The sequence below is a fragment of the Oryzias latipes genome, chromosome 1 (assembly GCF_053564925.1).
Source record: "Oryzias latipes strain Hd-rR chromosome 1, Olatipes_Hd-rR_3.1".
Classification (NCBI taxonomy): domain Eukaryota; kingdom Metazoa; phylum Chordata; class Actinopteri; order Beloniformes; family Adrianichthyidae; genus Oryzias; species Oryzias latipes.
In genome coordinates this window covers 13,463,076-13,479,663 of record NC_136237.1, presented here as the reverse complement: position 1 = coordinate 13,479,663, position 16,588 = coordinate 13,463,076, and the positions used below count along the sequence as shown (strand labels likewise).

Here is a 16,588-nt window from a genome sequence, read left to right as displayed (position 1 = left end):
TCAATGCGGTTACTGCAGCTGGTGGTGGATGACAGTTTAACTAGGTGGAAGAATCTATTCTAAGGAGAATAATCTGAACCTCAAACGCTGTATTCAGCCTCCAGAACATCCACACCTCTGCTGCCCATAAGACCCAGTCAAAAACTGCTGACTCAGCTTCCAAAAGAAGAGAGCCACTGCACTATGTGTGTTTTGATCCTCCATCCATGACTCAGCTTGTCTTACATGTGATTCCTGCTGATCCACAGAAAGCGCAGAGGTGGCCGGTGGGAGGGTGGGTGGGGTAAATAGGGGTATATAACACAAAAAGCACCTTTTGGGCTGTGAGGCCAAAGCCTGCTGCACCTTTCTGAGCACACTAACTATGTTACTCTGTCACTCTGTGCTTTGGATGTCGGCACCAGAAGTGGATTTCTTTATTATTTCTATCATGGATATTTTTTTTTGTACTGTTGTTGCCTTTTTTTCTATTTTATCAATGATACAAGCTGTTTACTGTAGGAAATATGAGGCTGAACCCATCAATCTGTCTTCCCCTATGTGTGAGGGGGGATGGGGGGCTGACCATGGCAGGGCTCCTACGTGGAGCAGACAACTGACAACAAACGACAAAATGGAGGTTAAAGTTCTCACCTGAACCCGAGCGTGTGGATTTCTCCTGTATGGAGGGCAGTTCCACGTACTCTGGCGGAGCCTTACAGCCTTCCTCCACCTCTTCCTCCTCACCTCCCCCCAGCCTCCATGAACCGCTTAAACTTCAGGGGCTGATCTTTCTGCTGTTTTTATATCCAGAAAACTGTTTCCAAATCCCTACACACCAGAGACAACACACACACATGCATTTGTGTGGAAACTAACCTCTGAGACGGAAGCGTGCATCCACACCTGCACTGCAGGATGTGCGTGCACCTTTATGCAGTCACTGAAAAAAAACAATTACCAGTTTACCTCGGGAGCTCTCAGCCATAAAATACCTGAATTGGCCGCAAATATCTGGAGCAGCCTTCTGAGCTGCTGAAGCTGCACGGCAGCAGCTGCAAGGAGTTCGGAGTTTCTTCCCTCTTTCTTTACGGACCCTCAGCTGAGCGCTTGCAGGCCATTTAAATACACAGTGCAGGTTTTTTTTACACAAGCCGAGAGTCCACGTCAACAGTCTTACCTCAGATTCATGGGGGGGCGGGGCTTTCACATTGTCATTAGCGCCTGTTTAGCGACTATTTTACTTTCTTGTCTCTGGTGTTGTTGGGTAAAAAGAAATCACCCCGCAGAAGTCTGTTCGTTTTTCACTATAAATATATAAATATATCAAATGTACATTAAGAAATAGAGGCACTATGAAAGATTGTTAGATGTGCACTTGCAGCATGAGCTATTATCCTTTATTATTCTCCATAGACCAGAAAAAGGAAAACTAACAGCTTTTGAACATTATAAAAACAGAAAAAATCCTAATAAGGCAGTAGCATCTACTGTTGAAAGAGAATAACAACATCACCCCTACAAACACACCGCATACCTCTAACCAAACCTTGTCCCATCCAGTCTCCCCCTGCCCTGCCCCATGCCAGTGTTTCCCTCATGTGTTCTAAGTGCCAATAACTATGTGAATTCCTAACTGTGACCCAGTAATAAGGTGATTGCACATAAACTACTGTAAAGAGAAAAAGAAACCAGACTGATTCAAATTTAGGGGGAAAAACTCGGAATATCTTAATAAAAAGTTTGTAACAAAGATTTTGGTCTGTTCTTTTTTTGTTTGGAAAAGTTACCCACAGGTTGTACGCATTACCCAATGACTGTATACGACAACTGGAAGGAAGAGCAGTCACGTTTTTTTTAGTTTGGTGCAACTTGTATGTGATTTTTCAAAAATACATAGGTTCATGTGTTCGTTATTTTTTTCACTGACAATCACTAGAGGGTGTTGTCGGTGTGTGAATCATTTATTTGCTACTGACAGCAACACAGAGGAAGCGCCACACTCAGCTGAATTGTTTTCAAACTGACGCAGACGATGAGAATGGATTTAGCGATTTTAAAGTGATGCCAAGAGTTTATTCGACTTGTTAGCATGTTCTTTATTTTATGATTATATAAATAATTGTTTACTAAAGTACTAGATTCCTCCTATGTTTCATGAAGCTAAATATAATTATGGCAGTGAAGCATGTAGATATTCAGTCAATTATTGTTTATTCCGTTACTATGATTTGTCTTTCAAGATCAAATGTCCGTTTTGGTCACATATTTTGCTAAATAAATTTATCTCAAAAGTGCGTCTTATAAATGATCCCCCCCCCCCTCCCCCTCATTATTAGGCTTTTATTTGGCGTCTATGATTTATACTCCAGAGCAAGTTGTAGTCCAGCTGGTTTCAAGAAAATCCCATAGACTTCTTATGAGAAATAAGTCAGTCATTTTATTTGTCAGAACAATTCTTGATCTGCTACCTTTTTTTTAACATGTTCTTGCTAATCTTTTTTCTCTCCATATTTTTAAGTAGTGCAAGTTATTTTAGTTATAAACAGACCAATCAGATGCCTCAATAAAAGAATGTGGTCTTACATTGAGACATTTGATTGGCAGATTCTCCCAAAGCTTTCAAGTAGTAGAGGTGTGACCTTTCAACAAGCTCACTCCTGATTGGTGATAGTGATGACCATAGAGATAATAACTCAGCCTGACTCGGACGAAACACTGCTTACTCACAATTTCTGGCTTCAAATTTGGTTAAATCTGTACTGGGGAAAAATGGGGACCGAATTTACTTAATTTGGAACTGGAAGTAGGCCATTGGCCATGGGTGATGTCCCACTTGGTCTAGTTCTCTTACACAGTCATTGGGATTACCTCTGCCCGGTTTTATGCTCCTTTAGAAGACTTGAAGGGAAAAAAAAGATGTATTTTGTCTTCCCTGTACAGTGATACCCATCTTGAACGTCCAAACAGCTGATGGATTTTTGATCTCAGGGTCCAGGGAAGTGTCTCTGTCTCCAGTCTCCTAGAGCAGCCAGTCGTTGGGGGCACAAATGGGGCAGTTGGTGGTTCCAAAAATAAATAAATAACAAAGAAAAGCCTGCTTTTCCATGCCCTCAAGGTTATTTGCTTTACCAGAAAACACACACACACACAGAAAAATGTTTGCCAAGGCAACACACCTACAGGAGTAGCTCATCAAAAATTCGCCTAAGAGTTGTGGGTGGACCATTGGCGTGGAGTGAGCCTGACCTCATTTTCCACAACCTTTCGTTTAACCCTTGTGCTATCTTAGATGACCCCACCCTTACATTGATGTGTTCTCCCTACCATGATAAAGGTGGAAAGAATTCATGTAATCCATGGACACCAGTGAAGATCACAAATCATTGAAGAAAAAAGTTCAGAGCACTGTCCAGTGGGTCTAGATGACCCAACTCCCAATTTCAAAGTGCCTAGGATAGCACAAGGGTTACGCGCTCTAAGGCTAGCCCCTCACACCCCCAAGATTACTTTACCAGGACAACAAAAATGGTGAGCATTATCAGAGCCAACCTGCCATGGTTTTGAGCCAGATGCCAGCTCTGGTAAGGAAAATGAAGACATGCATGGATCTACTTGTCTGCAAGTGGATGCATCAGAATTGAGCGGAGCAGGGAGTTTGTGACCCACCCAGCCAGTGGCAGTTCTGGCATAAATGACGCCCTGGGCGAGCCACACCGGTTACCCAATTACGACTCAGAAGTTTACAATTGCGTATTATGGTTTAGTTTAATATGAATATAAAACAAAAAAAAGTTGAGGCTGGTACAAGTTTACAGCTTATAGGACTGTCGTGCAGCAGAGGGCGCTGTCTAGCGTTTAAAATGAAACTTTCAGATGACGAGGATGGAGATGTTCCGCTATTCATATTACAGAAAGGAAACACTGAATGATATTCCAACTGTGCTGCCCCCTGGAAAATGCTGCCCTGGGCGACCACCCATGTCGCCCATATCATAAACCGCCACTGCAACCAGCGTATTTTCTACATCACAAATAAGCTCTTTTTCAAACAGGGATGTTTTTCATCTGCTCCTGACTCACAACGATGTAACCCTTGTGCTATCCTAGGCATTTTAACGTTGGGAGTTGGGTCATCTAGACCCACTAGACAGTGCGCTGAACCTTTTTTCTTTGATGATTTGTGAACCTCACTGGTGTCCATGGATTACATGAAATCTTTCCACCTTTATCCATCTTTGTCATAGTAAAAAGAACACATCAATGTAAGGGTGGGGTCATCTAAGATAGCAGAAGGGTTTTAAATAAAATATACTTCAAAATGAAATTTTAAGCTGAATTTTCTCTAAATATGTTCTCCATCATCAGAAAAATGCCACGAGAACATTTTAAAATTATTTTTATGGGAGTGGGTCGTTAAAGGCCAAAGTCAGGCTTTAAAGTGCAGTGAGCAGTGACCTCCTGCCCCTGCTGCCAAACCTAACCTCAGTGGCGTTTTGGTGTGTCGGTCACTTGTTTACTGCCGTCAGGTTATTTTCAGAACTACTTACAGTTCCTCAACCTGCATTTCTGCACAGCTAAACTCAATCCTAATCTTAACTGCTGCTCTGAGAGACAGATGGGATACCCACTCAAAACGGTGGAGATGACAGTGGACTTCAGGAGGACCACCCCCCCCCCCCCACACACACACACACACACACTCACACACTCACAATTCTCAACACCACTGTCCCCCTCAACAGACTCACATAGGTTCTTAGGCTCCACCATCTCATGGGGCCTTAACCGGACCTCTCACATCGACTCATTCCGGAAAAAGGCTCAGCAGAGGTTGTACTTCCTGCGACAACTCAAGAAGTTCAACCTGCCTCAGGAGCTGCTGACCATCTTCTACACGGCAATAATCCTATCTGTCCTGACCACATCTATCACGGTCTGGTTTGGATCAGCTACCAGACATGACATGAACAGACTACAGAGAATCATCAGATCTACTCTTCCCTCCATTCAGGACCTGTACCGATCCAGGATCAGGAAGCGGGCTGGCAGAATTGCAAAGGACACCTCTCATCCTGGACACCACTTTTTCAGCCTCCTCCTGTCAGGGCGGCACTTTAGAACTATGCGCACCAAAACCACTCGCCACATGGACAGCTTCTTCCCCCGAGCTGTAACTCTAATGAACTCCTGACCACTCAAGAACACGGAACAAAACCACAGAAACTGTCACACCGTAACTGCTGTTGTATTTTTATTTAGTTATGTTTAAATATTCCTACATCTACCTCATAGTACTTTATTTTTATTATTTATCCTCTCTTGTCTAACTCCTTTACACTTTTTTATATCTTTCTAGTTTGCGCGAGAGCACAAGACACCAAAACCAAATTCCTTGTACATGCACTGTACTTGGCCAATAAAGCTGATTCTGATTTTGTTTTCAGGAGTGTACTGCAAGTAAGTCTCTCGTACACAAGTTGGTGCAGTATTTCTAATTAAAACCTGAACAAATAAAGACACAAGTCAAGAGTTTGTCTATTTAATCCTCAAGTTAAATTTGAAAAAACAAAACAAAATTGTACTATTAATTGAGAAAAGTCATGTAAAAAATTGTGTAATTTTGAGAGAATTTGTCCCTCCTTATTTTAGATAGTTATGGTACTTTTTTCTTTTTCGCAATAAAATTAGAGGGTATAAAATTGTAAGTGATGCCTAAAAATCCCCAGGACCTCTGTGTTAGTGCCTCTAAATTGTAAGACTTTGTATAGTCACTGAAAATATTTAAAAATCTGAATCCTGAAAAAAGTTTTCCTTGATTCCAGGCGTTGATCTGTATCTGAGATAATCAAAGAAAATTGAAAACTTTTTTGGTTTTATTTTGAGGGAGAAATAAAGTTTGAATCAAAGCAGATGGATTAAAAATAGACAGAGGCAAAGTAAAGTTTTTGCACAATAATATTTAAATAAACAAATGCATTTGGTAATTAATGTACAGCACTTTGATGCATGACGATACAAAGATATCACACAAAGCGTCCAGCAGAGGGCGCTGTGGGTTTAAACCTGGGCTCCACATGGAGTCATCTTGCCCAGCAACTATTCCTCCTCATTAGCTGAAGCTTCTCAATAAAAGAGGCAAAGCCATTCGCTCCAAGCCAAGGTTATCTGTCATCACCCAGTGAGAGCAACACAGCCCCGGCCAATGGTGTGCTCAGACATCTGCGGGGGCGTGAGGCCGCACGGCTGACGCGGAGCACCATCGGGGAACATTAAATGGTTTGTTTGGCAACTTTATACTTTCTCTTGTTGTTTTGCCCACTGCAGCTGTTTTTTTTTCTTTTACAAACAAAAACGTTGAATGGATCTGCAGCCCGTCGGCCAGCAGAGGCACCATCGTACCAAACCGATGCATCTTTCCAATACTGACCAATCATCAGCCTGCTGAACATTTCAAACAGTACAAAAATATATTTAAGGCAACAACCCTCCTGTGTTATTTCTGTTGATTGCAAAGATCTTTAGTTTTCTCGATTTAGTCCTAATGAATGCTGCTTTAAGAAATGGCAGGAAGCAGGTGGCAAAGGGTCTCCTCCAGGAGAACATAACATCACCACTTGATTTGATAAAAACCTACAGATCGGATTTGTTCGTTCCAAATCACATCTTCCCCCATCGCAATCCATCCTTTCTAAAAATAACGTACAAATAAAAAACAGGTAATACCGCGTGTGTCGCCCTCAAACTCCACTGCTTAGAGACCCCCACCCCCATTGGAACCAGATTAATTAAAAACAGAGAAGACAAGACCCCCTCTGCAGGATACCGGGCACTTCTCAGCATTAGGAACAGGAGTGACAAAAGGGGGGGGGCGGGGTGTTCTTCTTTGTGTCCATTCATCCTAATGAGGAGCAGTCTGTGAGCAAAGATGAGGTGTGCGAGGTCATCCACGTCACAGAGCGAAGAACAAGATGAGGACCACGATCATGATGGCCACCAGCACCCCGATGGCGCACCACTGTCTCCGACCTGAAGGGAGCAAGATATGAAGGGAAATATGTAACAAAAAGGACGAGCTTGTAGATTTGATCCGAGAACTTGTAAAATACAATGGGAGAACTTGCACATCAAAAATCTACATATGTGTAAAAATCTTCTGCTGTAAAGTCTGACAAACAAAATTACAACTGACAAATTCCCATTTGCATGCGTTCAGTTAGAGTCTCCACATTTGATCCATCCCCTGGAGGAACGGTGAGCAGCAGAAACAAACATAATCGCTGCTCTCAGGAATCATTTGGTGGTTTCACCCTAACTGTATCCATAATTCTAACCTTAACCCTTCCTCTGGGTTCGTGTATCCAAAAAAAAAAAGTCAGCACTGGCCACACGTATGTCGAAAATTACGCGTGAATAGACATTTTCTCTTTTTTTACTCTACACAACGGCTCGTGCGACCCTGGATTTTTTTGGAGCCGCAAAATTAATAAATCTGGTCACACATTAAGGCCCTGGAGACTTTACTGCACACCTAGTGATGAAGCATTGATCCATGACAGATCCTGCAATAACAATATTGAGACAATTTCACAAGAAACACCCAAAAAACAAAAGAAAGCTTTTTTCTTTTTTTCTTCTTTTTAATCGATTGTGTTTTCTGCACTACAATCGGCTTAAAAGCCTTCATTTAAAAAAACACCAACAACAGTGCGCCTTATAATCTGGAGCCGATTCATTGTGGTTGTGGTTATTTTGAGAGGCGCTCTGTCAAAATGTTTGGTTGGATGTTATTGTAAATATGCTAACGCGGCTAACGTGTAGTTTGGGACTGTGTTTTATTTTACGTGTTACAGTGATCCCTCGCTATAACGCAGTTTACTTTTCACGGTTTCACTACTTCACGGATTTGCATCGTGCATTGGGTTCTGTATTCTGATTGGCTAAAAAGTCACTGCTTCTTCTCTACCTGTGCGTCAATAACGTTGCAGTTTAATATGTACACATAAGTAAATCAGCTTGCCAAATTTCCATTACATACGTGCAAATTCTTTTGCAATTTCGAGTTTCTCTAAAACCCATAGAAAAAAGAGCGACAACAACTGCCCATCACTATGTTCTTCCCCCGAACAAACACAGCTGCACCGCGGGCTTCAAGGAGAAAACACTGCAGAGCGGAGTCAGGATGCAGCGGCTCAGTCTGAAGGGCAGTGAAATAGACCTGAGTCGCTATTTGTCCCACTGTACTTTGTATTTTTTTCATAATCATTTTTAATTTTCTCCCATTAAATCCAATTACTCGGGTTGCGGTGGGAGGGGCTAATCTCCGCAATTTCAAGCCTTCTGTTCACATTGATGATTAAAATAATTATTTGACAGTAAAGTACAGAAGTTATTTGTTGGAAAAAACGTTTCTAAAGTACTGTGATTTGTGAAACAAATGCTTGAGCCTGTAAAATGGTTTGTTCTTTCTTTTCAATAATAGAGTATTTAATTATATAATAATTGTAAAAAAAATAAATGTTTCTACTTCATGGATTTTGCCTATCACGGGTTCTTTTTGGAACGTAACCCCCGCGAAAAACAAAGGTTTACAGTACTAACAAGATTTGGAGTTCATGTAGTCACAGGAATATTTGCTTTATTGCTGTCGGCCTGTTTTTTTTTTATACATTGCAAACATTGTTAGGAGTTACAGGTATTTTAAATATGCAAATGCAGCTAACGTTTTTAGCATGGCTATTGTGTTGGACTGTTTTTTTCACTTGTTCCTACCAAGGTTAGGAGTTAGCGCAGTCACAGTAATGTTTATTATAGCGGTCTCCGTCTGTTTTATTACATGGTGCAAACAAGATTTGGAGCTACAGGTATTGTGAATACGCTAATGTGGCTAACATGTTGCGTGTCACAAACAAGTTCTAGAGTTAGTGTGAATGCAGTTAATAGTCTGACTGAATGATGAACATCTCGCCACGTTCACACCGAGCTCAGAAACGTCCGTTCAAGTGATCACTTCCAATGAAAAGTCCATGTCAAAGTCCATGCGTGTTTTTAATCCCATTTTCAGCCTCTATGTACAAAACACGTGGCCACTGAACAAGCGTGTGTACATCGCATAACTCTTCTGTCTTTTGTCTAAATTAGTCTTATTTTGGTGTGTGCCTTATATGTGACATAAGTTCAAAAATAGAACACGTGCAGAAAATCTAGTATCTATATTCAGCTTATCTTTGCTTTTAAAAATGATGTTTAACACAGATTATGCTGTAAAGTTCTGAGTCCATATACTCACTGCTGGTCATGTGAGACACCTTTTCCAGCTTCTTTAAGACAGAATCCATACGGGATGACGTCTGATCCATCTCGTCTCCAAAATCGTTTAACATGCTAAAACAATGGAGACAAGAAACAGATTTAGACAATGTAAATGGTCCTCAATAATACATGAATAGGAATAACATGGGAGGAGAGGAGAAACTTTTATTCTGTCTGCAGAACAACTGGCTTGGCTTAAAAGACCTACTGCCATAAAAATTGTGTATTTGTTGTTTTTGATATGCTCTTGTGGAATTTTTCTGATGATGAAGGGCATATATCAAGAAAATTAAGCGTAAAATTGCATTGCTGAGTATTTCTTTATTCAAATCATTGTGAATCAGGAGCAGTGAAAAAATGCAGTTAGAAAAAGAGCTTATTTGTTATGTAGAAAATATGGTGGTGGAGCCACAAGCTCCCTGCTCCGCCCCATTCTGATGCATCCACTTGCAGACAAACAGATCCATGAACGGCTTTGTTTTCCTCGTCCGAGCTGGCATCTAGCTCAAAACTGTACTGCTGGATAGCTCTAAAATTGCTTGCCATTTTTTTTCAGTGGTAGGCCGTCAGGGCCTTCTCTGAAGGCCTAAAAAATATCTGAATCATGTGTTAATAATGTTTTGTCCCTTAAATATTTATTAAATATTCATTAAATAATTCCAAATGGTCTGTCCATTCTCTTTTATTGTGTTTATGTTGGTTATGCTGCTTCCAGACAGACGTATTTTCATACTGGAGCATTTAACCAACCACACATCAGCTGTCCTTTGTTGCCAGGCAGGTCAGAGCTAAAAGAGGCCTTCACCATGAGTTCTGATGGACTTCCAATGCAAAATCAATGTCAGTCATTCATTTCTTTCAACCAATCAGGTTTTGATTTGGTGTAGGGCCTTCTAGCAGGGCCTTCTAGCAGGCTTAGACAACGTAATAGTATTTAGACCTTGTGATTGGACAGAAGTTTCAGGACGTTACATGCAGCCTTGCCCAGTTTTACATAGATCCGCAGAGAACTTTTTGATCTGTCTCAGTTAAAAACAGAGCTGACTGTAATGTTCGCCATGGTTGATTTTGGATGGATGATGATTTTCAAAATGTTGTCATTTTCTCAAAGGAAGCTTCAGTCAGTTCTCATCTTTTTTAGGAGGAAACAGTGAATCAGCTTCTTAGAAGTGTGAACATAAATAAACTCACACAGCCTGCTCGTCCAGCTCGTCTCCAATCCGTCCGGACATGTCTTTGAGGACACGGATGCTTCCCGACACCAAATCCAGCTGCTCATCCTGCTCCTGCATGATCAGCTGCACACAGTCACACTGTTACTGGGGAAACTAACTCCAACAACCCCGCAGCGCAGGAGCCGCAGCTTTTTAAGTTGAAGCTGGTAGTACAAAAACAACTCAAAAGGCAAAAAAAAATAATATATTTTATATTTATGAGGTTAAAAAATGTTCTTCTTTTCCATCCAAAACCACAACATGACACAGTGTATGATGTCACAGTTACATTACGCAACACAGCTGTCAACCCACAATGCAGTGAGGAAAATCAAGAGCTCCAACACTTTCAGAAGCCTCCACACCAGACGAAGATCTAGATTCTACCGATCAGTCTCCAGGTGACTTTTGATTCAATTCCTGTTTGGTTTACCAACATGACACTCTTGTTTTCTGACTTTAAATAGATTCTGAGTTGACAAAAGTGCTGTGAATTCCCCCAAATCCCCACTTCCACTCACAGCTTCCTGTCTACTAACCACCAAAACCTGCTGTGCTCTTCTGCTCTACCGCTACCGCTCCTTCTCTCCACCCGTCTACCTGCTGCTGCTCCTGCTGCTCCTGGATATATCTGGAGTTTGCAGAAACCAGGTGAGCCTCCAGCCCTGTGGACCTGTCCGGGCCTGTTGAAGTCAGAAGAGCCTGGACAAAGACATCACACACTTAAGAGACATCTACTCAGAGGGTTGTGTTTAGATTGACCTTTGTGTTCAAGCGTTCACTGACCTGCCGGTTCTTTTTCTCTGCCTGAGCCACAGCAGACGGGCTGGACAGCTGATCTTTCATTTCCTACACACACAAACAGTTTTAATCCCGTCATTTTCCAGAAGCTGATTAATAGTGGGCATGTGGAAACTGTTACTGCTGTGCCAAAAACCGAAGACAAACGTCCTGATAGATTTTTGCTCCCGCTGGGTAGAACTCTTTCTCTGCTTTGGATGATTCACTTGCCCTATTTTAAGAACAGTGCAGCGGCTGGGTCACGAAAGAAATATATTTATGTTTTTTCAAAGAAAAGCCTGAGCTCAAAGGGCTAATGGGTGTCCAGGACAAAAACAGACAGAGCGGACTTTATTCAGCTGCTTTAGATTAGCTTTGGTTAATTAAAATGAAAAAGATCAAAGCACAGGCATTAAGACGTTTCATTTCATGTTTAAGAAGGCTTTGGAAAAGAAAGAAAATTGAAAAAAAAAAGAAAATCGGTATTTCCACAGTAGGCTCTGCTGCTGAACGCTCACCTGAAATGCTTTTATTGTAAGATCACATTGATTTATATTGTTGGTGAAGCTTCACTACAAACACGATCACTGCTAAGTTGAAGCATTTATCACACATTTACACATAGGAAACTGTAAATAATTGAATCTTAAACCAAATGTTACACAGCCACCATTTAAAAAAAATACCTGAAGGCAGACTTGTCTGTGAAACATACAGGCTCCCTTTCTATATGGTGGTTCAGCCTTTGGGGATTTTTCACTGCAATTTTGCATGTTTTTTTTTTAAACAGCCCACTGTGTTCTGTGTCCTGACTGCTAGCAGACCTTGTCAATCAATTTTCTCTGTGCCATGTCTGCTGTAAAGAATTTGTTTAAATTGCAAAACCTATCAAAATCTTCTAACATGATCAGATTTTTGTTTTTATTCTTTAATACTGGACTTATTTTTCTAGGAAGGTTTGAGCTTTGGGAGTTTAAACGAGAGAGAAAAGTGTGAAAATGTTCATGTCTCTAAGAGAAAAGTGGATCAAGTGTATAGGAAGAGGTTTTACCGTCTTAAAAATGATTTAATTGTACTTTGCAAGTTTTAGTTTATTTTGAAAACGTAACCACTGCGATAAGTGAGGGAACACTTTAGTTACATTTTTTTTCACAATTAAATTCCTGAGACGTGCAGAAAAATAAAATGTTAAATTTAAACAGCTGAGATTACCTGGACAGATGTTCTGGTTCGTTCCACAAAGTCTCTCCGTTCCTGGAGCTCATATTCACCCAACCGGAACTTTCCTGGGTTGGACTCTACGATGCCTGAGCTGGTCAAGGAAGAATTCAACATTTGAAAAAAAACTAAAACAATTTTTTAAAAATGTAATGTACTAAATTTTGTTTCTTGTAAAAAAACAAAATTAAAAACTTGGAAACATGTCTCCTTCATAGGAGTAATAAATGTAGACAACTTGATGGATTAACTGTTGATTTGTTTCACAAGATGACAAAAACTACTGTAGAACATTAAAGACTATCCTTCAACACAGAGAAACAGAGGGTTATTTAGCTCCATTTGATGCTAGTTGACCTACAATAACGTTTAAAGATCCACTCCCATGAAAATGGTGTTTCTGTTTTTAACAATTTTTCTCATGATTGAGGACATAGAAAAAGAAAATAAAGCTTCAAATTGCATTTCAGAGTATTTCTTAATTCAAATGGTTGTAAGATTGGAGCAGACGAAAAAAATGCAGTTTGAAAAAGAAGCTTGTGTGTTACAAAGAAAATCCGTTGGTGGGGTAACAAGCTCCCTGCTCCGAGCTCTCAGCGACGAGGAGAGAAACGAGGGGGCATGGTTGCTCCGCACCTACAGTTCTGCCAAATTTCTGATGAACTCCTGCCGCTCTGAAGAAACACTGTCCTAGAAAACAACTGTTTTTTTTCATATTTTGGCTAAAAACATCATGATCATAGTTAAAACTCCACTGGAAACGCTTTGAAAATAGATCAAAAGATGATTGGAGTGGGGCGTTAAAGAGTTGTCTGTGCATAAAGGATACTGATGGTTTCACTGAGGTCCTCCAGATCCCAGTCTATGGCCCTCAGACAGTTTCTCAGCTCATTGGCACTCCAATCCAGCTCATCTCGACTCACCTGAGATGACAAGGAAAGTACGACGTAGGTTAAAACACTTCAAATTAAGAAAATAAAGGTTAAGTTTTACAAAAAATAAAGGCTTTTTTTCATTAAAGCTGTTTATTTAAGTGTATGGAGTCAAATCTTTGAGACTCTGAGGAATTCTGGTTGACACAGTAACCAAAGGAAATTCAAGACAGCAGTTAAAATCCCAACTTTAGCTTGGGATTCCTGTAAACCAGGAGTCTGCAACCTTTAACACACAAAGAGCCATTTGATTTAATTTCTTATTAAAAAAAACCCAGCGAGATACGCAAATTCCCACTTCAATTTTAGAAAAATATAACGTATTTTTGCTTTTGTGGCCATTAAGCCATTCATTTGTAGCTTTAAAATATTTACAATAATTGAACAATAACAGTACTGTTTTTTTCAATGTAAAACATCTTTCATTTCTTTTGTTTTTTACAGCAGCACATAAAAATTCCTTTCAAAATAAAATAAACCTTGTGTCAAATAAGATCCTCTTGCTGCAGCAGATTAATTTGAATAAAAATGCACGAAAGTCAAGTCAATGATGACATTTTCTGTCATTATGACTTATTTTCTTATCAGTTATAGCCTTGACCACTTTGGTGGAGAATCCAATTAAAAATTAACTACACGTGTAAATGCAATCATATGCTTTAAAAACGCCTCTGTACAGCAACTACACACTGTTGTGCAGCAGTAGATAAGAAAATGTGCTTTAAGAATATTCTAAAAATAAATCCCCTAAAAACGTAGCGCACTAAAACAACACAGACAACACACACGGGATGGCAACGAAAAATGATCAAACCATCATAACAGTCCAATGTGTGGAAACACTTTGAATTTTGCAAAGACATGTGACCATACAGTGTGGTAGAATTTTCTAATAATGTTCTGTTTGGATTATTTTGATGTGGAAAAACAGCAGTGGGCGGAATTTTATCAAACTAAAATGTGAATTGATTACATATTAATTCTGGTTTACTTGTTTGTTTGTACACATATTAAATTTACACTTAATTATCTTGTAAGGAAAACAACAAATCTGAAAAACCTCACCTGCACTGTTCAGTACCCAGTTATTTATCTCTGAGTCACGATGACTGAATTAATTTGGGTAAAGATGTCCTGGATTGATTTTAGATCAGTGAATCAAATCGAATCGAATTGTTCATATTGATTATTGAATTGTATCGTTAGCCACAAATTAAAATATCAATCGAATAGTTGTTGAAATGAATTGTTACACCCCTACTGTTGTTTGATGTTTATGTCTATGCCAAACAGTCTTTAAAGGCTCACTTGTGTCCCATCCTGCAACAGTTCTTCCCATCTATCAAACAGACTCCGGGCACGGGACAGCGCCTTCTGCACCTCCCTGAAGAGCAGAAAACAACAACAACAACACAAACAGTTATTTGTTCAATTAAAAACAGCTTCTTCGCTTCTCTTGTTCTCCTAGTTAAAATGACGCATTCCTTTGCGTCTCCTTATTCTGAAAGCAGCCTACGCGTTCAGTGAACGACCCCTTAATTCTCAGAACATTTTTCTCAAACATGAACACACTGACACTGACAGCCTGAACGCCTCTCCTCTCTTCACTCACTGTAGCATCGGTGCTACTTCGCTTTAACAGCGCTAACTTTCATAACTTTTCAAGAAGCACAAAAACATATTTTACATTTTTCTTTTTAAAAAAGTTACACATTTAACAACATTCTCAGGATAAAGTTGATTTTTGACTCGGTTTCTTTCAACTCACCCCTTCACAACGAAAAACGGGTCTTCTAGCGACATTTTGCTTCCTTCCTTGGTAGGCCGTGCGCCTGCGCATGTTTCTTGTAGCGTGATGACGTCATCTGGAACGTAAACACGACACAGGAAAAGTATTGTCTCTGAGGAAGAAATGACAAAGCGATAGGACCAAAACAAACAAACAGAAAAACAAAGAAACAAAAACCAACAACAAAATAAAACGGTGGAATCTGGTTATACCCGCGATAAAACGAATATGTAGGCTATGTCCCTATTTGACCTGGGGGGTATTCCAAAAAGCAGGTTATGTGAATTACCACGGTAGGTTTAGGCTAAGGAAAACGTATAACCTCAGCTTTCGGTTCCAAAACCAGAGGTATTTTAAGTGTATGCTTAGTTCCCATAGCAACTCATGCTCTGAACATAACCTGGGGCCTGTTGCACAAAAGTACGATAAGGGATTAAGCAGGGATATCTTGGTGATCCTGGCTCAATTGATCCTCAATCCGGTTGCACTAAAGCTGGATAGGGGGCAGGAGGATATGTTATGGTATAAATTACCATGGAGATTTATTCTGTGGAGCTAGCCTGCTCCAGACCAGGCTAAATTCCAGGATCTATTTAATCTCATCCCTAATGTCAGTCAGCAGTCGCCACAAATGGAAACCAATAGTTATTTCATTGCTCACTATACATTGTTATCACATATAACTAGACCCGCTGTCATTATTTAAACGTTCGTGATCATTAATTTCAATCATTTTGGATAAATAATGAGTTTTAGATGATGTTGCTATCATTAGATAATTTACAGTGTCCCATAGACTATAAGGCTATATATAAAATGATAGAATATTAGGGCCACAGAGGGAAAAAAAGACAAGTCATAATATTGTAACCAGTTGTTTTAAAGGAGGACAGTTGTTAAAATGACAGATGTGGGGCATTTCGTGAAATTGTCCTTCAGTATGGTTTCATAAACGAAGACATGCTGATGTGCCAGAATATGAAGTATCACATTTTCATAACTATCAAAACTGTAAAAAGAATATGTTGCTTTTCTGCAGAAAGAACCAGCCTCGTAAATTTATGACTTTATCCTTTTTGCCTTAGTGGGCCCTAGTACTCTGTCATATAAAATAATACACATTCCATTAAAATATGAAAACACAATGTGTAAAATTATGTTCCTTTATTGAATAAGGACAAAACAAAGCAGGTAAACTACACTCAAAAAAAGTTCACTTTGAATGAACATAAAAAAATTATGGAAATGATTTCCACATGATTAGACAGCGTTACTTGAACAAAAATGAATCATATTGGTCATACTTAATGTACTTAGGTTCAAACTAATAAGTTTAAGTTGATTCAATCTAACTACTGCAGTTG

The 16,588-nt window shown here is 39.8% G+C and overlaps 1 protein-coding gene across 1 annotated transcript; it reads right to left on the bottom strand.

The window, feature by feature from the left end:
- Positions 1-5,919: 5,919 nt before the first annotated feature.
- stx10 (syntaxin 10) lies at positions 5,920-15,318 on the bottom strand. Its single transcript, XM_004084216.5, has 9 exons — positions 15,204-15,318; positions 14,744-14,819; positions 13,333-13,426; positions 12,498-12,592; positions 11,292-11,354; positions 11,106-11,207; positions 10,483-10,589; positions 9,269-9,363; positions 5,920-7,008 (listed from the first exon to the last, which is right to left on the bottom strand). The coding sequence occupies exons 1-9, from the start codon at positions 15,236-15,238 to the stop codon at positions 6,932-6,934; spliced, it is 744 nt and encodes a 247-aa protein (XP_004084264.2). The 5' UTR covers positions 15,239-15,318; the 3' UTR covers positions 5,920-6,931.
- Positions 15,319-16,588: the final 1,270 nt, after the last annotated feature.